The sequence below is a fragment of the Ctenocephalides felis genome, unplaced genomic scaffold (assembly GCF_003426905.1).
Source record: "Ctenocephalides felis isolate EL2017-DRISC unplaced genomic scaffold, ASM342690v1 CF-g0.4_SCAFFOLD_00845, whole genome shotgun sequence".
NCBI classification, from domain to species: domain Eukaryota; kingdom Metazoa; phylum Arthropoda; class Insecta; order Siphonaptera; family Pulicidae; genus Ctenocephalides; species Ctenocephalides felis.
Genome location: NW_020536999.1, coordinates 45,546,200 through 45,570,376, shown reverse-complemented (window position 1 = coordinate 45,570,376; position 24,177 = coordinate 45,546,200). Strand labels below are relative to the sequence as shown.

Genomic DNA, 24,177 nt, shown 5'->3' with positions numbered 1-24,177 from the left:
TGTTTAAAGCTGATTGTTATCCTTTAGAAATCGAGTTAAATAATTTTTACAATTTGAATCGAATAATAAACTTGTAAACAAAACTATATTTTGTCTAATCATTCAAGTCAACTCTTTGAAACTTTGATTGCAAGTCTTGATCAAAATTGTTCTTAATAATATAAAACTAAAAATATATCATTTAGCTATGCAGCAATATAATTGAATAAATTTAAAATAAAATTACAGTAAAAGACTTTTAAAAGCTGCATTCAATTAACAATTTGGTAAGTCGTATTGAGTATTTGAAATATTTTGATCAAAACCAACAATCGTGTTATCCATAAATAAGAATGTACATGCAATCAATATCGCTACAGGGAAAACACATGATTTTTGATACTGGAAATGTAATTTAAAAAATTGTTTCTGAAGAATAATGAACAAGAGGTGTCACAAAAGAAGAGATTTTTGTAACAAAGTAAATTTGTAATTTGTAATAAAATACCATCAATTTAGGAGTTACCTAAGGAAGAATGCTAGGGCCTCTTCAACAAATGAGTAATCGATGCTTACAAAAAGCTGTATTGGTTAACTAATAATTTGGTAACAAAAATTTAATATACATATAAGAATTCTGAATTCCACACAAAATCAGTTCATAGTGTTATTTATAGAGCAAAGAAATCTCTGGTGGAATATTATTATGGAATTGTAATAATATAAATTATTTTCAATGTCTTTGATACATACGAGAAGTACAAACTTTTATCTTTTATATTGATTTAAAACATTCATAAAATTTTAATTCATAAGTAAATTAAAAAAACTGAATCAACATGTTTTCCCCATAACAAGTTAAGTATGAACATAGTCTTTAATACATATGTCTGCCAAATTAATTTAAAATCTTTTATTAGCATAATAGTTGTAGTTGAATAAACAAAGAATATATTGTATTTTATGAATTAAAAATTAATAAAGTATATCTTATTAAAGAAAATGATATTGACTCAAATATAATAGTATAAACGATATTTTCAGCAGATATATGTATACTACTATATTAATAATGCACGAGCCAGAAAATATTTCACTAAAATATATACAGACTGCTTTATAAATGATATCGGATAAAAGAGGCACAAGCATCTCAAAGCATCTTTCAATTAATTTCATTTAATATGAAAAACAAGCATCAAATACATAATTATATAAGCAATATTATCATTACAAGCATAAAAGTAGTATATAATAAAAAACTCGGTCATTAATAATTGTAAACCTCTTTCAGAAAATAAATTATGAGTAATATCTTTTTATTTGTTTCTATTAAAATTATAGTTTCACTAAAAATTACAAAAAATATTGTGATGAAGTAAACATTTTCAAAATTATTTTACTGCTTTAAATTCAAAGATAAGAAAAACTTAATGCATATATACTGCATATGTAGTACTTTATTTTAAATATTCAATATATGATAAAATTGTTCTTGGGCATACATCCAGTAATTAAAAACAGTTTTATTGAAAGAAAATGTTTTTATTAAGAAAACATATGTTTCGGGTCTTGATTAAACCCATCCACAGAAAAATATAAATTAAAACATGTAAAAAAGCATAAATCTCACCAATTTAATAAATTAAATAAATCAAAACAATTTCTTTCAATAAAACTGTTATTAATTACTGGATGGATGCCCAAGAACAATTTTATCATATTATTTCACCATCTGAAGAAAACCCTCTCGCTTTATATATATATATATATATATATATATATATATATATATATATATTGTGTAATTTCAAGTTAATGTTTATAATACATAGTGTAGTGCATTACCATATCCTAATACCATGAATTATTAAAATTTTCCAATTTAACACTAAGATCAACTAATTGTAAGTACTAATTACTATTTTATCTTTTCTTTTCACTCTAATTCAATTGTTTTAGTTTTTAATTTTATTTTTAGTTTCCACCGAATGAAGGCTAGGATTATAGCCGAAACGTATGGATTTAAAATAAATTTTTGAAAGAAATTCATGTTTTTTATTGATATTATGCCCGATTATTAGACTTTGTTAATATATATATATGTATATATATCTGATATATGTATATATCATATATATATATATATATATATATATACATAAGTATTAAATATCGAATATTTAAAATAAAGTACTACATATCAGATGTAATATGATAAATGCCTGTATATATCAGAAATATGTTCTTTGACTCGCTTTGTATAAAACATGCTTTGCACTTACATTGTTCGATATCCTCTACAGCAGCTCCCAGAGCACTAACTCATTACTCGAACCACCTCTGGAGCATCTGCCAGAAATCTCAAGTACTCGACACAAAATCACTACTTTAGAACCACTACATAACTTTAGTCTTTTACAAGTCAATTTGACCTGTTGCAATTGTCCGAGTAAAGTCTTTACACAATACACGACACACGACTTACATTAGAGACTTTCGTGAATTTAGAATTCGATAATAAAGAGATATGTGTTGGAAGTACTCAAATATAAATTATACATTTTACAATTGCATATATATAAATAAAGGATACATTGGCGCTGTAAATGAATTAATAACCTACAAAAGCACATATATAAATTATACTATTGATAATTGCATATATATATAAATAAAGGATACATTGACGCTGTAAATAAATTGTTTAATTATAAGATTGACTCAAAATGAAGGCCCTGAAAGAGATACTTATCAAACTATTCAAGGACACCAAGGCACTTCTACACATATCCATTTTTTGGCTTTTAATTAACGTTTCACGATAAATTTATTATATCAAAATGATCTACTAAATTAATTACACGTTTTGATGCTTAAATTAATTAAAACTAATCAAGGATTTAATTAAAAATCATAATTAACCCGACCGCGTGTTAATTCACGAAAATTTCTTTGGAAGTTATCAACATGTGTCAGAATGACTGTCACCTCTTGTACAATTTAAAGCGCGAAATTCAAACAAAAAATTTATTATTTGCGAAAATTCTCCAGTTAAAATTGTTTTATGAAATTATTTTGGCTTATTAACTTCCCGTAGGGTAATGGGTAAGTTATTGTAATGGGCCGAAAATCGGAATTGAAAATTTTTACATTTCTCGACGTTTTGAAGGTTTCTGAACATTTTGTCATACCTCAGAAAAAATGGATGTGTGTGTGTATGTATGTATGGATACAAATTTCCAGTCACGTTTTTGGGCGCACGGATCAACCGATTTGAATGGTTAAAAAAACATTCGATTCCTGTTGATAGGGAGAAGAGCTGATTAGTTTTTGGCAAAGGCAGGTCCAGCAGTTACGGAGATAAAGAGCAAAGAGTGCAGAGTATAGAAATCGAGTTTTTGAGAGAACGGAGTATCCGATTTGAATGATCTAAAAAACATTCAATTAGTAATGATTGGGAGAAGTGATTATTAGTTTTTCGCAAAGGCAGGCCCAGCCATTTCGAAGATACGGAGCTAAATGTACAAAAAATGACTGTTTTCGAGAGAACTAAGCGTCCGATTTAATTGCTTCAAAGAACTTTCTGCTTATCTTAACAAAATAATTGATTTTGTAAAAAAAAATTTTTTGTTTCAACTTTTTTTTTCAAAAAAATTTTTATTTGTATAGTATAAAAAATTTATATAGTATAAATCTATGAACACAACCAATTTCTATCAGCGCCTAGTGTCATTTTCTCAAACTATCGCTAGTCTACATCTGACAATCACTTGACACTCTTGACAGCTATTGTTTGGCTATTGTTCATATTGTTTTGTCTCATTATTGTTAAGATAATGTAACATTTTACAAGTGAAATAAAAAATGAATATTAGTTATAGTTATTGTCATGATTATATAGGTAATGCGATATATGAATAAGACACTCGTTATTATTGGTGAATTTCGTGTTATTCTTGGCAATTAAGAACAACATACGCTCAAACTAGTTTACATTAACACTATATTGATGATTTCTCTACATTACGTGAGGTTTAATATATATAATGACGGGTCCTATAAATATTTCTTCAAATGATGCTACAACCGAATTACCTCCTTTAGATCAGGATCATTTCTGTAAATTGATTTTGTACTTAGAAATAGCCAATACAAGGTAAGTTTTAACGAATACAAGGCTACATGCCATGAATTTATATCGTCTATCGTTTTATTTTTTACAGAGTTCGGATTTGGGATTTAATAATACTAGTACCCAATGTAATATTTTTTATATTTCTTCTTATACGATTTAATCGAGCACGTTTAAAGTTACGAGCAACATCAAGTCCAATATTTCTTGCTTTCTATGGCCTTGTGTGGGTAAACATATTAATTAGTGTTTTAAGATGTACTGTATCGATGACAGTGAATGCCGCTGCACCAGTAGGTGGCTTAGCTGATAAGGTAATAAATGCAGAAAATGAATACTGTCCACAAAAATCTTTTCGTAATAATATTATAGGTTCTTTGGGTGATGGTCAGATTTTTTCTACTGGCTACAGAAATGAGTGTTGTTATCTTTGGACTAGCTTTTGGTAATGAATATATCGCAAATTATTAAATAAGTTGTTATTGACCATATTGAACCTAACTTATACACATACCTAATATTTAATATTTATTTATATAGGGCACTTAGATAGTCATAGCAGTATTAGACATGTGTTTCTTGCAACATCATGTATATCTCTGGCCTTCACAGTTACCCAAGGTGTTTTAGAAATAGTTCTACCAGATGATTCATTTCATATAGCCAGCCGTGATTTTGACTTATATGGCCATGGAGGCATGCTTTTTTGGTTTTGTAGCAGTATTGTTTTTACAGCACTTTATGGAGCTGTCTTAATTTTACCTTGGACAAGGCTAAGAGACAGACTGGCCTTACCAAGTATGATTTGATGAATTAATTTTATATAATTCGAAACTGTTTAAACATATGTTTAATATCTATATAATAGTAAAAACTTAACTATTTTCAATGAAATCTTTTTTCTTTTTAGCTAAGAGATCTTTTTACTTTTATGTTTTTATTTTGTGTTTTAACGATGGTCTTCAATCAGTTGGTGCTGGTTTATTAAATTATGATGTTCCTGAAGGTTTATGTATAGTGGATGTGACTACTGGATTGTATTTTACAATGTATACCCCATTTGTTTACCTCACTTTCTTAAGAGAATTTTTTGGGTATATTTGGTTGAAATCAATTAACATTGACATCACAATAGATTTTCAAGATTAATTATATTTCAGAATATCTCAGCCTACTGTTATGTTTTCATACAAAGCTCAAGTAGATGATGTCATGGAAGATGATAATGTGTCTCTGCCACATCAACAATCATTTAGCTCATTAAAAACAGACTCTGATTATATATATCAAGTAATAAATAATTTTCACATTCACCAGATACAAAAATCATCTACTTACATCTTTTTGTGCTTTTCCAGAATAATAGTGTATATGACAGCACACAATTTGATAATACAACCCCGATGAATCCTTTATATGCGGCCTCTCTGCAAAGCCCAGACAGTATAACAGGTTATAGCATTACTTCTAGTCATAGCCTAGATATATCAGGTCCAACACAAGGATATCAACACCCATTCGGAAAGTGATTTTCAGATTTGAAACTTACCAATGCTAGTAACAAAAACTATTAATATAGGTATTAATAGTGTTTACTATTAAGGGAATGATAACAAAGGTTCAAAGATCTTATTTGACATTTAAAAATAATTAGGATTAACATGCACTTTTCTGCCAAATAGTATTAATTTAAATAGCGGTATTGACTTGTTATAAGCAGGTGATATGCTTTAGACTCACTTATCCATGGTAGCATTACTGATGATAGAAGAAAAGTGCAAATTACTCATGTAATATTGATTTAGAAGGGTTTTAATGCGTATTAATATCACTTTAGTGGAGAAGGTTAGTTTTAGTAAATGATGTGAAATATTTTTGACTGTGATTTATGAAACAAAGATTGTATCTATTCTCAATTTTATTATTTATTCTCATTTAATTTTAAAACTTTCTAGGGTAATCAATATAATAGTAAAAACATAACTATTTTCAATGAAATCTTTTGTTAAATACAAATATTTAAGAAATAAAATATGACTTAATAATACTAACAGTTTTAATTTTTTTTCAATACACTTATAAGATATAAAGAATGTTTAAATTTTTGTATAATAACAATTCTCTTATAAGAATATCACACTAAAATTGTTGTTACATATCACAAATCATTTTTGTGTAAATATTAAAATTATGTACACTTATTGCATATAATCATTCTTTCTATTGACATTAAGTAATATCAAATTATTTGATATGAATTATATTTTCTTATTACAATTTACTGTAACATGAAAATATTTTGAAGTCGTGCACGAATCTATTTTAATAAACAATAGAAATACAGTCATACCATTCAAAAGAATGTTTACTGTTCCTTTATCGCACTTAACACATTCGGTTTCCCTGGCTGATTTTCCTTTACAAGTATTGGTACTGAGCAGCATAAAGAAGTTGAAAACGATTAAATTATTATTAAAGGCATGAATGTTTCAAAATATTCAAAATTAGTTAAAAACCTTAAACACTATAAATAAGTAAAAATTTAATGTTTTCTCATTTCAATTACTTATAAACCTTATAAAATACAAATTTTGTTAACAAATTGTTTATAGGTATTGGTATTCTAGCCTCATGTTCAATGTTGTGATATTAGCAAACAAATGAGTAGTTTAAAAAAAAATCATTATCTGTACCAAGTGATATATTTTGTACAAACTATGTATAACTTACTTGTGTAAAATCACAGAATAATAAAGTCATTTTTGATGGTAAAAAAGACCATACTTACAAAATAATGAATATAATTTGCATTAGTTAATCTTGAAAATATTATGTATTATTGTCTATCTTACCTACACTGGATGAAGCTTGTGTTACATTACTATAATTATTAGACGTTTGTGATTCACTACTTGAGCCAAATATCACATTAGCTGCTAAAGCACTAGCAGATTGTGTTACTTTGGTAGGAATTGGTGTTGAAGTAGAACTGGTAAATATTGCTTCTAATTTATTTGGTGTATTAAGTGAATCATTTGATAGGAGTTTAATCTGTGATTGCATTTCCTTTGCTTGTGTGGCCATTTGTTGGGTGGAGCTCTTCGTTTCATTTAACTATGAAATAAAAAATTATTGCAATTAACTCTTTTTGTGATTATGCTTGTTATTATATGAGCCGTTCAGTGCACACATCGACTAACTCCACTTTTTGAAAAAACTGAGATATTAGTGGTAAAGAATTTGGTATAATCATAACTTTTTATGATTATAATAATTTTCCAAAAGAATGAAAATTGCCACTGTGAAACGAAAATTTTTTTTGACCACTGAATCCATAAGTCATTTATTTCAGAAGACATTTTGATTAACTCCATTCGGTAGTGTATATGTTCTGGTTGGGTTGGATTTCGGGTTTCAAATTCATGAATTACGAATAAGAACACAGAACTGTAGGGTGTTGTGAGTCTCGAAAAAAATTCATCTAGTTTTATAAAAGACATCGAAGAAGTTACAAACTTTGAAAAAATAACATACTAAAATTCGTGTACCCGGCAAAACAAGAATATTAAAACTGCCTGAAGTTTATTGAAACTTGTTCAAAATACGGAAATAAGAGCTAACTTAATTAAAAATAAATTTCTGGTCGGTGAAAAAATAGTTATTAATCTATTAACTCAAGATTTTGTTATTATTGAGTCACGTGCGAAATAAATCGAGACATAATTTTACCAGATTGTTGATACAATATAATAAAAACATTTAAGAAAAAAGCGTCATTGTAGCTAAGCCGAATGCTTCACTAAGATTTTTTATCTATTTTTTATTTATTTAGAACAATAAATCAATAACAGAAAAGTAACCATCACAGGGTGTCCAGAAAATTGGCCTAAAATGCGCTGAATTTAGAATAGAAAGGTCCAAACCCAACGATATACAATTTAAGTGTGACTGCAATGAAGATCCGAATTTTAAAAAAAAATTCCAAGTTTAAAAAAAGTTGAAAACTTGATTAACTCCACAAGTCATATCAAAACTTTAACTTTAATGATAATTATTTTCTCACTATTAATAGTTATAAATCTTATTTACCGTTACATGTAAGCTATATATGTATTTGTACGTTCTAAAATATATTTTTCAATTTATATTATAACAGGAATTTTTAAAAGCAATATACATTACTTTATCGCTTTTCTCCACTTTCTGACTTTCAGAGCTAGTCGATGTGTGCACTGAACGGCTCATATATGATATCAAAAAAATATGTTTAATAACTAATCTTTATTTCGTTACCTTCTGAGAAAGATTACCAACAGACTTTTCAAGATTTTCCATTTTCTTAACAAAAGTTGTTTGACTTTCTTGCAGGGTTGCTATCTCGGTGTCTACTTTGACTTTGTTCTCAAGCAAATTTTCAATTTTTGCCTGTAATATAACAATGTCAGATAAAATCCTTGAATTATTCAATATAAATGTGTTAATATTCTACAAGCATGAGGAGATGATAAACGGCATTGTGTATGTACAGTAGAAACTCGATTAACCGAACTAATTGTTGTCGATGGGTATTCGGATAATCGAATGTATAAAGAATAATGTTGTGTATTTATTAAAAATAACAATTACGTAGATATCAACGAAAATCAATGTTTATTAAGAAGTTAACACTTCCTTATGAATGTACATACATAGTTTCTTAGATTACATTACATACAAATACTAAACTGCAGTATTAATCATGCAAAAATTCAAATTGTAGGTATGTATAAATCGCGAATTCGTATAATTGAAGTCCGGATAAACGAGGTTCTAGTGTATCATCATAATGCGTACATAGTTAAAAATGAATATGCGAATGCATAGTTATACTTACTTTATTAGATTTTTGTTCATCAGTTGTCCATTGTAATTGCTTAGATAAAGTTGTATTCGCTAATATAAGTTGTTGTTTAGTTAATTCTATATCACGCATTAGTTGCTCCCTAGCAGCAGCTTGCTCGCGCTGATCCGGTAACTGCAAAGCTGCCGTGTTAGCTTTGCTCTGGTTAGTCATTTGTGCCTGGTAATAGGATAGAAGAGAAATTTTTTTAAAAATAAATAATTACAATTCACGTCATTTAAAATACTTAATTATTTTAATTTATACAATAATGACGGTTATTTAGCAAACAATATTTTTAACTTCCCGTATGGTAAGTTATTGTAATGGGCCGAAAATCGGAATTGAAAATTTTTACATTTCTCTACGTTTTGAAGGTTTCTGAACATTTTGGCATACCTCAGAAAAAATGGATGTGTGTGTGTGTGTATGTATGTATGGACTTTCTGTTTGTCTTAATAAAATAATTGATTTTGGATTTTTTTTTTTTTTTTTTTTTAATTTTTTGTATATCGAAAATAATTCAGATCTTATTTTTATTCTGAGTTCTAATATACTTTAAACAAATAATTTCAACTTTGCAATTCAGTTTATATAATTCTTATAAATATTAGACAATGTTACAATATTTATAATAATCTATTTGAAAACATTCAGTATTCCTCGAACATTTCGTTACGGTACGGGAAGTTCCAGCAATTTGCCTTAAGGCACGATGCCACCCCACTAGTTATATGTGGTTTCGCATTTCTATCTATTAGGTTTCTTGTTTGGCACCTAAAGTAGTTCGTAGTGATGATATAAGCTTGATTTTTGGATATATCAAAATTTTTATTTCGCCTATACTTAACGCGTTAAGTATTGTGAAAAAACTTCCGATTTTTTCTGCTCATTATATATGTTCGGTTTTTTTTTTCTAATTTGTTTTTTATGCACACGCATTTTTGTGATACTCAATTGCAGTATTTTGTTGTTAGTTCAAGAAAGAGTTTACATTTTAGCTGTTATTTTATATAATTTAATATATATTAAACTTAATTGTCAAAAATAAATGCTTCATTATTGAGAGTTAACTTGAAATTTTTACTAAATGCGAAATATTTACCAATGATTATTATTTTTATCATTATTTTGCATATTTACAAAAAAATGATTCATGATTATTGACTGGTTAGTTGTATCAATATTAGTGCAAAATTTTGTGCTATGTACACATTTTTAGATGTAAAATACCAAGTTCAATATCCACGGATGATGACATGGATAATAGATATCAATTTGGAAATATGAACAAACAACACTCTTTTTTGCACTAATTTATTAAATAATAATTTTCACAAACGTTTCGAGACTAGGTTTGTCTCATCATCAGTGTGTTCAGACAAACCTAGTCTCGAAATGTTTGTGAAAATTATTGTTGTTTGTTCATATTTCCAAATTAATATATATATATATATATATATATATATATATAACGAAACGTCGATAATAAATGAATAAATAAATAAATAAAGAAATAGTTTATTAAAAAACTTTTTTTGTTTGTTTTTTATTACTTTTTGGATTCTTGTTCGAAACTACAAAATATACACAAATCCAAGACTCTACCATTTAATATATATATATATATATATATATATATATATATATATATATATATATGATTTAGTAGTTAATTTTGATGTTCAAATATATAAGTGAGTTCTTGAGAGCGATACATCAAATAAAGAAAAGGCAAAGATTTATAAAATGATCTTTAATTCCAATTGGTATTGATATTTATTTAAGGTACCTGCAAAGTCGTTATATTCGATTTTAACAAATCTGATGTAGTTTGCATTCGATTTCCCTGGTCTTTAAGGCTGCCTACAGTAGCTTCTAAGTCTTTTATTTGAGATCCGAATTGAGCTACACTATTTGATAGATCACTTAATTGTTGAGGTACTTTAACAAGTTCAGGAGACGATTTCAATTTTGATTTAATAGCGTCCAGTTCAGATTGCACCGCAAATAACTATAAATCATATAACATAAATAACATACAAGCTTCTTTAGTTCATTTTATAAGTGCAAAAATTACTTGTTGAGTTAGATTCGTTAGTCTTTCAGACAAATCGTCCGTTTTTCCTGCAAGCATTGTTTGATTTGCTGCAAGATTCCGCGTCGTTTCATGGCACTGTTGTAAAGCTTCGGGTACACCTTTGCTGCCAGCCGATACTGTAAAGAAAGACAAAATAATAACTACATATAAATTAGGGTTGTTTTCATGATTTTATAATAAATTATGAAAAGTGAACAGTTCTCTTCATAAACATTATGGAATTGTCGTTGACCAAGATACTGAAGCGATTACTTCAAATATGCGTAAAAGCCAAGCCATCAATGCCAATACAAATACATACTAGAACGCTAATAAATATTCTTAAAACAAGTAGTGCAACAAAAGATAAAAATATCATTTTAGCTATATCAATCTGAATTATATAAATTATTTTGTTTCATTCTTTAACATTTAATTTCGAACGACATGTTATTTAAAAGCCACTATTATTAGTATATGTTATTCATTTTTTGCAGTAATGATTTATAATTGATCAGATAAATTAAATATTAATTCATAAAAGTTTCTACAATATTTGCAGATCGCTGAACTAGTATGTCACTTGAACCTGAAACGAGTATATCGATATAGACTTGAGTTGAGATGAAATAACTTGCTCTACCATAGATTATAAAAAAGTATTTTGGCTTATTAGGACAACCTGAGGCGCAATTTTATTATATATTGTTTCTCATGTTTATCACGTTTTCAATTTCGCACCTAATTCGACCTGTTGTCTCAGCGATGCCATTTGAACGCGTACGTCTGCAAACAACCAGAGGGCTGCGCATGCCGCCAACAAACAGGCGCACAACAGAAGAATTTTACAAGCCCTTCTCGAGGCTCGGCAAGCCGCTCCGTTCGCTTTGACTCCACAAAGCCACCAACTACGTTTAGACCTAGATGATTTAGATATTGATGCATCGTGTGTGTCCATTTCCTCCTGCTCGTCTGTAGATGGTACAAGAAGAGGCCTCTCTCTCCTAGCAGCACATCCGCGAGCCGACACCAACATTGCGTCTAAATCACGCCTTTTTCGCATCTTTTTACCGCCCGTTCGTAATGGTACAATCACGTGTTGGCCGCCGTTAACACTAACAGCCCCTGCACACTCCATAGCTGCACTTTTTATTAATTAATGTTCAAGCGAGATATTTGATCACTGTTTCACAATTTACTACAATAGTTTATTATTCCCATTTCACTCATAACTAATAAATTTAAATGTCTTTTTACTCATATTATTGTTTTATTAGACCTTTTCAAATAATGATGTAATTTTAAAAATATTTGTTAATAATAGTTATTACATATTATTTTAAGTTTTAAAACATAATTTCATAGTAGCGAATAGATCGTTTCTACCGTTTCTTTTAACAAACGAATAAAACTAAAAATGTATAATTGGAAAATACGTGAGTTCAATATTTTTGCTCATTTATGAATGTTTCAATTATATTACTTCGTAAAATATCAACAATTTTATTGATATCGGAATTGAAATACGATCATATATACTAAACATTTTAAATATAAAAATAAATATAATATATATTATGTTAAACTAAAGTTAATATTCCATTTACCAAGTTCATCGACAGCTCCATGGTGATAAAATTCTAAAAGTTGTTCATCTTTACGCATAATTCAAATTTACGATTATCTTTGTTGAACACATTTTGAAAGATAACAAAATTTTCATAGCTTTATGAAAGAAAACCAATTTGCATTTGTTTTCTAGAATTGTCAAAATAGAGGTTAAATATTTATATAATGCCATATTGGATATTCTTAAAGCTAAAAATAGTAATTGTACTAATATTTTATACATTTGAATTAAATTGTGAAAAAGTTTATAGAATAGTACCCAAATATGAACATTCAGCTTTCGACCCTGTGATAGTGGATATGAACATGTATCCTTATATAGTATGTGCGAGTATTTGAGATAATATCAAAGATTATTAGCATATTGCGTTAATTAAACTTACAAAAATAGGTATCTCTACAGAGAAAGAGATTGCATAAAAATGATATACATTTTTGTTCTGGGACTATGGTAACGACAAGATTAGGATTGTCTGCAGCACATTGTGTAAAATGGATGTAAGTCAAACGACTATCCATCTTTATATTAGTAAATTTACATAAAAAATATTATCAGAAGTTGGTTAATATTTAATAACTTTATTGCACATATTGGTTTCAGTTGGTAACTTCAAATAACCGTCTTTATAAAATAAGCTGGTAGTATCGTTTACAACACATATTTAAAACGATATAATACGCATAATTATTGAGAATCAATATTTTGTGAACGCAAATAAGATCCAGCAGTAAATAGTTAAAAAACTAATCATCTCATTCAAGGAAACCAGATAGGTCGATAGGAACAATATTGCCGGAAGAGTGCACGGCGGTCTCCGGAATTCCAATACCAAACTTGGCTTCGGAATACAAATTCGAGATGCGACTACCGGTGGAGAGCTTTCGTCTTCATCACCAATATGATCCAAAAGCTCTTTCTTATGACATTATGTACTTTAAGGTAGAAACAAGATTAACAGCAATTAATTGATATTTATAATATTTACTAAAATAATTTAAATATCGCGATTATTATATATTTCAGATTAATCGAAAATTAAGACTATTATAAGTATGCAAACTTTCATATAGTTGTCACATTTCAGTACTCCGAAACACTTAAACATAAGCTGTTTAAAATATTTAACAATACATTACTTAATAAATACAATTGATTTAGTCAATAAAAAAAGTTAAATGCCACTCGATTCAAATCTGTATAGACATTATTAATGATTAATATTTATTTAATCACAATAATTAGAATTATTTGATACGAGAAAAAAAGTTCTAGGCTGTAATAAAATAGATCATAAACTACAGTATTTAGAATAAATATATGCTTGAATTTTTAATAGATAGAAAATGCGAGATAAAATTTTAATTATAATTCCTTAATAATATTGGAATTTTATGACGATTATTTTAAATGATTAAGAAAAGGTGTCTATACCCTGAGTTTTCATCATTTTTAATCTTATTGATCTTAAATACTTAAAAAAAATCTAGAATGCTCAATCTATTGAATAATTTTTTTTGTGCAAAAAATGCATGTTAATTTTATTTTTATTATTCGAGAGATGGTAAGAGATTTTGAAATGCCGTATACATATCTTCCCAAGATTCCAAGCAACAAAGCTATAGACCCGCTACTTAGAGGTGAACAATAAATTAATTAATTAATCAATATACATCATATATATTTAGTAATTACAAAATATTTTATGAATTACTTAGATAAAGAATGTTTAACCATATATTGGCCGAATAAGCATTCATCAACAGATCCGTTGATGAGAATTCAAATGAACGAATCAAAACAATCCCACGCTCGCACTCAAGAAGAATGCGAAGATTGTAAAGAAAATTTTAATATGAAACAATCTTATATACCCATTGTAAATATCAAAGAAGAGAACTATCAAAAAAACTATATAGAAATCCTAGCAAATAGAACTAACAGAAAAACTTTAGAAAAGATACTTCGAAGAAGAAGTAAAATTGCAAACAAAATAAATGGTGGGTTACTACAAATCGTTCTTTACATTTTATAAATAAAATAAAATTTTAGTCTATGTTTTCAGCTAATAAATTAGCAGTAATTACAGTGAAGCCGATAAATCTAAATAAATGCCACAAATATTTTCCGGAAACTCTTTCTAGTGTTCATGATGTGGTGTGCACCTTGCATCCAGGAGGCGGAAATAAAAATGCTTGTTTTGTAAGTTTTAAGTTATATTAAATAGTATATCATTGTAAAAAATGCAATAAGTACGGTAATAAATCCCTAAATAAAAGTAGGCAAAATCATAAAAAGAATACATAATCTGCAGGACTTCCCTTTATTGTTGTGTGTTGCAGTATTATGCAGAGAAGTGTAATTCCTCAAGCTAAAATTGATTTGTAAAATTCAAAAATTTTAACTTTCGAAACTATTGTATATAGAACTGTATTTCGATTTTTATTTGAAATTGTGTATAAAGTTTTTGAGTATTCAAACAGCAATACTACTTGAATTTTTTAAATTTTGAGATTTAATTGCAGTAAAATGATCTATTTTCACAATTTTTCATTTCAATGATTATTCCTAATTTTCAACAGTATATAGAATAGCTTCTCTTATGTTATTTAATCTAATGAACTGCATGATAAAGACCTTATAAAAATATAAAACTCTATCGGATAACGCTGAAGTAAGTTCATAAAAAAATAATTTTAGTTAACGAGACACGCTCAGAAAGTGGGATTACCTATAGGTTTAATTTTCTTTCAAAATGTTAATTAAATATATATCTTGTAACAAATAAATGAGATGTCTTATACCAGGCTGACCATGGTGCTCCCTTATTATGCGGATCTGGTTCCGATGCGAAATATCTCTCGGGAATTGTTTCTTTCGGAACAGGCTGTGGACGTATTTCGACGCCTTGTGTATTTACATTAGTCAGCAAGGTACGTTGCTCAATTTCTAATTAAACTAATTACTTGTTACACAATTATAAACAGGTAGTATTATTATAAAAATTAAATGGCGTCATGTATTTTTATCATGCCAGAAAAATTAGAAACACAAAGCTCGAAACTGCTACTCTCGGAGAAACAAATTTCAAAAATGTAATAAATTTTTAAATGGTGATTGAAATAAGTATTTTTTGCTTATATGCTATGTGTAAATCAGTTTCCATATACTTTATTTACATGACATGATTTTAATTTTAGTATTCAACTTGGTCAAAAGTCCAGAGTAAACGTTTGACTTCAAACGCCGAAGGAAATGCCTTAAATGTAATTTTGTTTATAGTTATTATAGTGACTAATATAATTTGTATTTAAATAATTGGCGTAATACGCCTCAACTTATAATAAAGAATTTATTATATTAAACTTACATTATATTAAACGGTAGGAATATTAAAAATTATGAATATTTCATGTTTCATAATGAATTTTGTAAATAACAGGTATGTTAATATTTACTCTTAATTTGGAAATACCTAAGTACGCACTGACGATAGACATAATAAAAATTGTGAACAAATCATGTTTCATAATGAATTTTATTAAATATCAGGTATTTTATTGTATTTAATATATAATATATGTATTGTATATAATATATTATGAGTTGAATTAATTGTTAAAAGGTATAAAAAAATTGTTTACAAAATTGATTGTTTACAAACCCATATATTGTAAGTATTCACTCAGATAATTATAAAAGTAAAAACTTATCTCAGATTGAAAAAATACTATAATATTAATATTACGGTTTAGATTACAGTTTTCTTAATTATTCTAAGCAGAATTACTCTAAGAAATAATTTTAGTATTTTTCATTATGGTAAGTGCTTTAGAAAAAATATTTTTAAATTAAATTTATAGTGGTAACGATAGACATATTTAAAATGAAATAAAGATAAAAGAAAATAATCAATTTAAGGTAACTTAAATTTATGTTAAAATTTAGATAAATTGGTCTTAAAAATTAAATATCCGCGAAAATATTATATTTCTTAATATAATTAGATTTTTTGGCAGCAAATACTAAATTTTCAAAAATATAGAAACGTACGAATAATACACAAAAAGAATGTTTTATTTGTGCTACATTATTGTATTTTATGTTCTGCAAACTTTTTTTAATATTCGGAAACAACAACAACATTGTTTACAACTAAGTAACGATTTTAATTTACAGGGACACAAAAAGGTGATCTGCATAATAAAATTATATTATAAGTTACCTTGAACATTAACAATTTACATGGATTTATTTTGTTAGATATTGGTATTAATGGTATGAATTTTATTCATGTTTGTTCAAATTCAAAATTTGTTTGTAAGAAAATAATACAAATATTAAGTTTTAGCCTTTAATTATCAACATAACATATTTTTCCTAATTCAAAAAATTATTCATGCCTGCATACGAGTTCAAACATCGATCGTAGTAATAAAAATATTGCTATTATAATCATAACTCACCATACCGACGGCAATTATAATGCATTATAAGCCCTTTTATGCAACCCCTGATGCAAGTTACCCAGCAAATAATCAAACATTCATATGTTCATCATGTGCCGTAAATGTATTCACCTAGTCATTAAAGTATAAAAAAATAGGGGAAACGATCCTAATTTGAGTACATCATTTGAAAACAAATTTATTTACATAAATTTTAAATTTATGTACATTATTAATATAGCAGGATAATTTACATTTGAATAAATAATCATTCAATGATGATAATTAAAATTTTAGAAGCATTATTACAAGGTGTCAGGCTTAGCTATTTATTTCATACGCAAAAATTTAACCAAAATGTGTATCAAATACAATCTTCTTTGTTCAGATCATCAACCGAGTATCAATTTGCGGTTTACAATCCTTATATTACAAATTAACCTTAGGCTACTTAATCTCATTTTCAAAGTGTACTAAATTTTATTACAAAAAATGTAGTATATCTTTTATTTTAACTGGGTAATATTGTTACCCATTATCTTTGGTATCTAAACAAATATATGATAAAACATGACATTGCACATTCTTAGAAATGTTATCAATGATCGTAATGTAGTGGCAATTTTATACAAGTATTTATCTAAAATTCGAAGAATCATACAAACATACTTCAAGTATATTCTTCAAAAGTAATTATATTTTTAGTCAGTTATAAGAGAAACTTATATCGGTTAGAAGATAAAAGTAGGAATTTTTAGACTTATTACCTATCAATAGAGTAGAAAATTCTAAGAATATGAAGTGGTTACTTAAAAAGCACATAAACAAGATTATATTTCAGCACGTTTGTGTAAGCTGCCGGTAGATAAGATCGTGAATTATAAATTGGCTTTTCAACAGCCGCCCGCTTTGCTGACCGGTCTATTAAATATTAATCTTGGGATACGTTTATAGTACTTGAGCTCTAGAATTTCTGTTCTCCACAGAAAATTCGAAAATAAAATAATAACAAAAAGACAACCTGCCAGAAAACAAAAGAAATATCACTCCGGAACCAGCTGGAGGAATATTACATATATATAATTTATGAAACACAAATTCTATGTCTCAATAATTGAACAGTCTTATTCAAAAAAGCATTAAAGAATAACATAATTTTGAATATTTTTTTATAGTTGTATCAATTTTTTGGTTAAACTGTATAAAATATATATTTGGGTTTATAACTGCATTTTATCGATTTTCAACAGCAAATTTCTCAAAATTGTATAGTAAAAAACAGACATTTCACAAAACCGGTTGTCAAATAGTATTTAAAAAAAAAAACGGTTTTAATCGGCTTTGAGTTTTCATAAAAAAAACGGATAATTCGAACAAAAAAGTATTACTGACTAAAAGCAGTTTTTGGCTGATTTATTTACTATTTAATTTAATTGTTAATAATTTTTTTATGCAATCCAGTCAAATAAAAAAAATAAAAAGATGGTTTTAAAACAATTATCTGTTGTGTATGCCTAAATTTCATATATAAGGGTGTAAATATTTTTGTAATAGTAATACGAAAAACGGTAACAATTTGCAAAAGAGTTTTCGTCAATCTGTTACAATTATCCTGATTTGCCATTTTCAATTTTTAAGCGTTAAATATGCATTGTAAACCGGTTTTCAAATTCGATAATTTTTTCCTAAAATCCGATTTTTAAAAACTGACAAACACTAGTCTAGTTAGATTATAATATAATATGTATTATTTGAAATCTAGCAGTAAAAAAAGTTAATTGAAATTATTTATACGAAATCATAGATTCCACAAGACATGAAAATACAACTAAATATCGATTATCCATATATAGTCTGCGAATAAAGCTCATTAGGTATCAATAATAATTAGTGTACTGTTTCAAAACAACATAATTAGCCGTAGAACATCAATGACCTTTACAGATCAATAAACAATTAACTCACTACGTTCTATATTAAATAAAATAATTCCAGTGAAATCATACTGAATGTTTAGCAAAATTTTACAATATATCGTTATTTCATAAAATATTTCCATAAGTTTAATGCTCCAGAATGAAACTGTTATGCACCAAGAAACGCAGAAGGTATGCAACGAGCAAAGCATAGTTCACAAGTTCTAAAATAACTTCAGCATAAACTAAAATCCAGGTCAAACAAGAAATTTTCAATTATTTTCTGTAAATGTTTAAAATCTAATTTTCAGTATGCAAAGATTTATTCTCTACAGGGCAATAAGAAGTAAGTAAAGAGTTTTATGTAAAATTATTTCACATCACCATCATAATCAGGGTTGATTTAAATATGAAGTGATTTAAAATAAGGTAATCAACTAATTTATTTTGTTACTTATTAGTAATTCAACTCGTTTGCTTTGTGACTTTTAGACGGTAGAAGTCAAGAGTTGTTTGTTTACTTTGCATTTCTGCAAAGTGTGCGATTTTAAACAAAACAAATTAAATATAATAACTCTACGTGTTTTCTAGCTTTGAGCGATAAGGAAGTGACATATTTTCACTGTTTAGCAATATGAACTAAATACCATTGTAAGATCAGAAAGAACAACAATAATTTTCATACACATTTGAATAAATGCGTAATAGAATTTCATAAGATTGATTTTATTATCTATAAAATTTTATAAGCTTGGCAAAATTAATTAGTAGTTTAGCAACCTTTAGGAAATGAATCACAATTCACAATTGTTAATGGATTATAGCAACATATAACGACTGTGAAATAGATGCTGTATCATATATAAAATTTTCCACGATTTTTGGATTTACGAATCTATCAACCAATATTTGTACATAATATAGCATATAAATTAATTCCTAGGTCTCTCTATAATTATATCGTTTTTCTTCATTAATCTCTTCTTTTCTTTATTAAATGTGATATTTACATGTCAAATTATTTTGGGATCTATAATTCAATCATTCTGCTCATAATTTGCATCACATGTTATCAAGACTCCTCAGTTTCGCAAGCGATGTCATCAGTCTGAATCGTTTGCAGTGTATGAGAAAAATACCTTTGACAGGATGACAGATGATTGCCATAAGGCGTTGACATATTATATAAAACCCTGAGTTGCCCTTATAGACCAGACGTTGATAAAAAATTGAGATTCATTTGATATTCCACAAAGTTGATGAAAATATTAAAATCTGAATATAATCATAATATACAAGATATCACATTCATAACTAGTTGGTTTGGTATTTAGCCTTGAGGCAAGTTACATGAACTTCCCGATATGTGTAATTAATCGACTTAATCAATAAAAACTAAATTAATTCATGAGTGATTAAAGTATTCCTAGTGGATTTATTACACCTAATTGAAAACGAGCGATCACTTTGACACGGAGAATTTTCTAAAAGTAAATTTTCAGAAATCAACAATTGTTATAATTGAACCAGTTTCCATAGGACTTTAATATGTTCATTAAAACCAAGTACTCTATCGTTATACCAAGTAAAATCGTCCAATTTTAATTTTATCAAACGTCAAAAAAACTACTTATTTTCTTAAACTTTGATGAATTTTTAAAATCAAACTATTTGTCGTAAGGCCGTAATATTTCAGTAAATTCTATAAGAACATGGTATGTACCGCTAAAAAAAATTTCATAAAAATCGGCTTAAATTTTTTTTTAAACAGTTAATTACAAGAAAACGGCTCGGTAGATTTTCACCTAAAACTAATCAGTATCATTTCCAACTAATATCTTTCGAACAGTTTTTGATTTTTTTAAATCGGTTCGGTAGGATGAGCTTAAATGTGGACGAAAAGTTTAATACTTTTTTTCAAATTACAAAGAAACGGCTTGGCAGATCGTCGCCCAAAACTGACAAACGATAGTCCTCGCCGAAATACATCAAATGGCTTTTAAATTTCTGAAATCGGTTCAGGCGTTTTTGAGAAGCGTTTTCGATCAAATATCTTATTTTGATAAATGTCAAAAAAACGATACCAATTTTTGCAAACTTTGACGAACTTTTAAAGCTAAACCATTTGTCGTAGGGTCGTAATATTTTAGTATGATCTAGAAGACTATGGTATCTACCGTCAAAAAAATAATAATAAAAATCGTCGAAAAAAAATTTTTTAACACTTTATTACAAGAAAGCGGCCCGGCCGATCTCTACCAACAACTCATCAGCACGATTCCCAATCAATATCTTTCGAATGGTTTTTGAATTTTCACGATCGATTCAGAACTGCGGGCTAAAACGTGGACGAAAAATTTTTCACTTTTCTGCTATTTACAAAGAAACGACTTGGCTGATCGTCGCGCAAAATTGATAAACGCTAGTCCTCATCCAGATACATCGAATGGCTTTTAAATTTTTGAAATCGGTCCAGCCATTATTGAGAAAACGTCGATTTACGGCGAAAAATCTGTTCACACACACACACACACACACACACACACACACATACTTTTTCCAGATTTGGTCTCATTCGATTCAGAATGGCTTGAAACGTCGAGAAAACATAAAATTAGCGAATCGGATTTTTTGATGAAAACATAAACTTCTCCTTCGGGAAGTTAATTATAAGATCTGATAAACTGATTCAAATAATAATTTTTCCCTGTTTATAACAAGGAAGAAAGAAATGTATTGTTAAATTCTACCTTTCGTGATATTCAATAGAATTTATTTGGCTTTATACTCCTACGTTTTAACTATGAATACACAGCTTAATAATTAAAAACATTTATTTTGTATAATAACTGATTAAATCAGTTTCTAGCTGAATCATTTACTATTTAATTGTTAATAATTTTTATGCAATCTATTAAAAAAAATTATAAATGACCAGGATTAGATAGCTTTAAAACAATTAATTATCCGTAGCGTATGCCTAATTCTCACATATAAGGATGTAAATATTTTTATATTAGTATAACGAAAAACGGTATCGATTTGCAAAAGTGTTTTCGCCAATCTGTTACAATTGGCCTGATATGCCATTTTCTATTTTATTAAGTATTGCAAACCAATGTTTCTACTGAAAAACCGGTTTTCGAATTCGATAATTTTTTCCTAAAGCTCGATTTTTAAAAACTGACAAACCCTAGCCACGAACAAAAGATAAAAATCTGAATATAGTCATAATATACAAGATATCACATTCATAATTATAAGATCTGATAAACTGATTCAAATGACAATTTTTCCTTGTTTATAACACAAAAGAAAAGAATTCATTGCTAATTTATACCTTTCGTGGTATTTAATGGAATTTATTTGGCTTTATACTCCTACTTTTCAACAGTAAGGATACACAGCGTAATAATTAAAAACGTTCAATTTGAATAAAAATACCAGTACAAAAAACATACCAGTGCCTACGGAATTTGTGCAATAACGACGGAAAATTTTCCGAGAAAAAATTGCATGGCGATGTAAAAGCTCAAAGGGTTGAGTGTGCTTGTTTTTTAAAACAAAACTCAATCACATTTTAATTCGTTGAATTGTAGTACAAAATAAAAAATTCTTTACATCATTCCATAACATAAGCTCCACGGCGAGAAGGCAGTGATCAAGGAATGAAAAATATCGAGACACATTCGAAGAATAGGCTCGTATCCTGAAAAAATGAGTATTCCTTGAAGCGTGAATCTAACGCGTGACATAATGAAAAACCAGAACCTTTTCGTGAAGAAATTGATGAATAGTAACTTTTTTTTCATTTCGGTTACTTCAGGATAATTCAAAATCTCGTAAGAAAACGGGAAAGCGAATGAAACGTTTCCTTGGACCATTGAATAAGAAGTAGTTTGGAGAAAATATGTTATATATATTATATTATTAAACATACGGTTCAGTAGGTTTCTTTTAACATACCCTCGTATAAGCTTTATAGAGCTTATATAAAAAAACTGTTGAATCTAACTTAAAATTAACAGTACCTCTTATAAAATAATTAAATGACGTATACTTAAAAGTGATATTAGGGTTTCGTAAACTAAATAACAGTGCTCAATTGCTCACAACCAAAAAAACTAACAACGAAAGAAAATACAGGATTTTCAAACCCGTTTATCTCGCGATGGCAATGTTTTAAGAATCGATGGCTGGATATAAATATTTTCCTGTTAAAAAATCCTTAACTTTACTTGTTTTTAGATATCGCAGTTCTTTAAGCCCCACTCTACCCTACATTACGATTATTATTATATTACGCAATAAAAATGCATTTCAATCTCTATACCGTCATAAAGAACTTCAATGAAAATAAACATTTTCGCGATTATTATTTGAATACGTAGCGCTTATTGCATAATGCACTATGCAAAGGCATTATTTATGCAATTGTAAAAATATATTTCTGTTCTTCAAAGGCAAATAAAGCTGCATTCAACGACAAAATATATTAATTTCGGATGAAGTATATTTATGCAAACTCCTCGCATAAATATAAAGAAAAATTATGGCTAGAAACAGAGAACCGTCAATGTCTGCCCTCGTTGGCGCCAAGAATCACATCTCACTCTGTATCTTTGGAATATGAATTTATGACCAGTTAATAGAATATAAATTTAAATTATATATATATATATATATATATATATATATATATATACATATATATATATATATATATATATGTGTGTGTGTGTGTGTGACCTATAAAATGAATTCACTGATGTTATACTAAAATTAAACCAACGGTGATTTTGCATTAGAATAGAATAACTAATTGTTGGTATGAAACAAAGTATTAGTGCAATATGGTGCAATATCACTTGAATTGGATCAATTGACCTATAGATGACTTGTTTTAATCATTTTCAATGTATTTTTTTTAATCACAATATTAATTACAACTGTTAAATAATATAACATCTAGCAATAATGATAAATAATAACATGAATTTAAATAAATAAGAGTACAATGTATGATATTTTAAAATATCTATCACGTCAATCCAACTCTAAATCTGAATAAATTCTCTCCAAAGCAATGGTTACAAAATGGATTACCAGTATT

General features: G+C 27.7%; 2 protein-coding genes across 3 annotated transcripts in view; one reads left to right on the top strand and one right to left on the bottom strand.

Annotated features, from left to right (window-relative positions):
- The first annotated feature begins 3,785 nt into the window (after window positions 1–3,785).
- Window positions 3,786–5,715, top strand: LOC113363288 (transmembrane protein adipocyte-associated 1 homolog). Of its 2 annotated transcripts, none has more exons than XM_026605779.1 (7): window positions 3,786–4,138; window positions 4,206–4,428; window positions 4,487–4,559; window positions 4,655–4,912; window positions 5,085–5,208; window positions 5,275–5,404; window positions 5,473–5,715. In XM_026605779.1, exons 1-7 carry the CDS (start codon window positions 4,029–4,031, stop codon window positions 5,641–5,643), a joined length of 1,089 nt encoding a protein of 362 aa, XP_026461564.1. In that variant the 5' UTR covers window positions 3,786–4,028; the 3' UTR covers window positions 5,644–5,715. The 2 variants fall into 2 exon arrangements, with proteins under 2 accessions (XP_026461564.1, XP_026461563.1); XM_026605778.1 differs by having other exon boundaries at window positions 5,025–5,208.
- Window positions 5,716–6,446: 731 nt separating this feature from the next.
- LOC113374320 (ERC protein 2-like) overlaps window positions 6,447–24,177 on the bottom strand; it is a 30,201-nt gene continuing 12,470 nt past the window's right edge. Inside the window, exons 3-8 of the mRNA XM_026614437.1 lie at window positions 11,074–11,210; window positions 10,786–11,007; window positions 8,988–9,173; window positions 8,408–8,539; window positions 6,967–7,228; window positions 6,447–6,547 (exon numbers count right to left, since the gene is read on the bottom strand). Of these exons, the coding sequence (XP_026470222.1) occupies window positions 6,480–6,547; window positions 6,967–7,228; window positions 8,408–8,539; window positions 8,988–9,173; window positions 10,786–11,007; window positions 11,074–11,210 (1,007 nt within the window). The 3' untranslated portion in view covers window positions 6,447–6,479. The remainder of the gene's footprint in view (window positions 6,548–6,966; window positions 7,229–8,407; window positions 8,540–8,987; window positions 9,174–10,785; window positions 11,008–11,073; window positions 11,211–24,177) is intronic.

What these genes read in the sequence shown, in the direction of transcription:
- LOC113363288 (XM_026605778.1), top strand. Translation starts at nt 4,029, where the DNA reads ATGACGGGTCCTATAAATATTTCTTCAAATGATGCTACAACCGAATTA. An exon ending in TTAGAAATAGCCAATACAAG is followed by an intron (nt 4,139 to 4,205) that starts GTAAGTTTTAAC and finishes TATTTTTTACAG; the next exon opens with AGTTCGGATTTGGGATTTAA. An exon ending in AGACAGACTGGCCTTACCAA is followed by an intron (nt 4,913 to 5,024) that starts GTATGATTTGAT and finishes TTTTCTTTTTAG; the next exon opens with CTAAGAGATCTTTTTACTTT.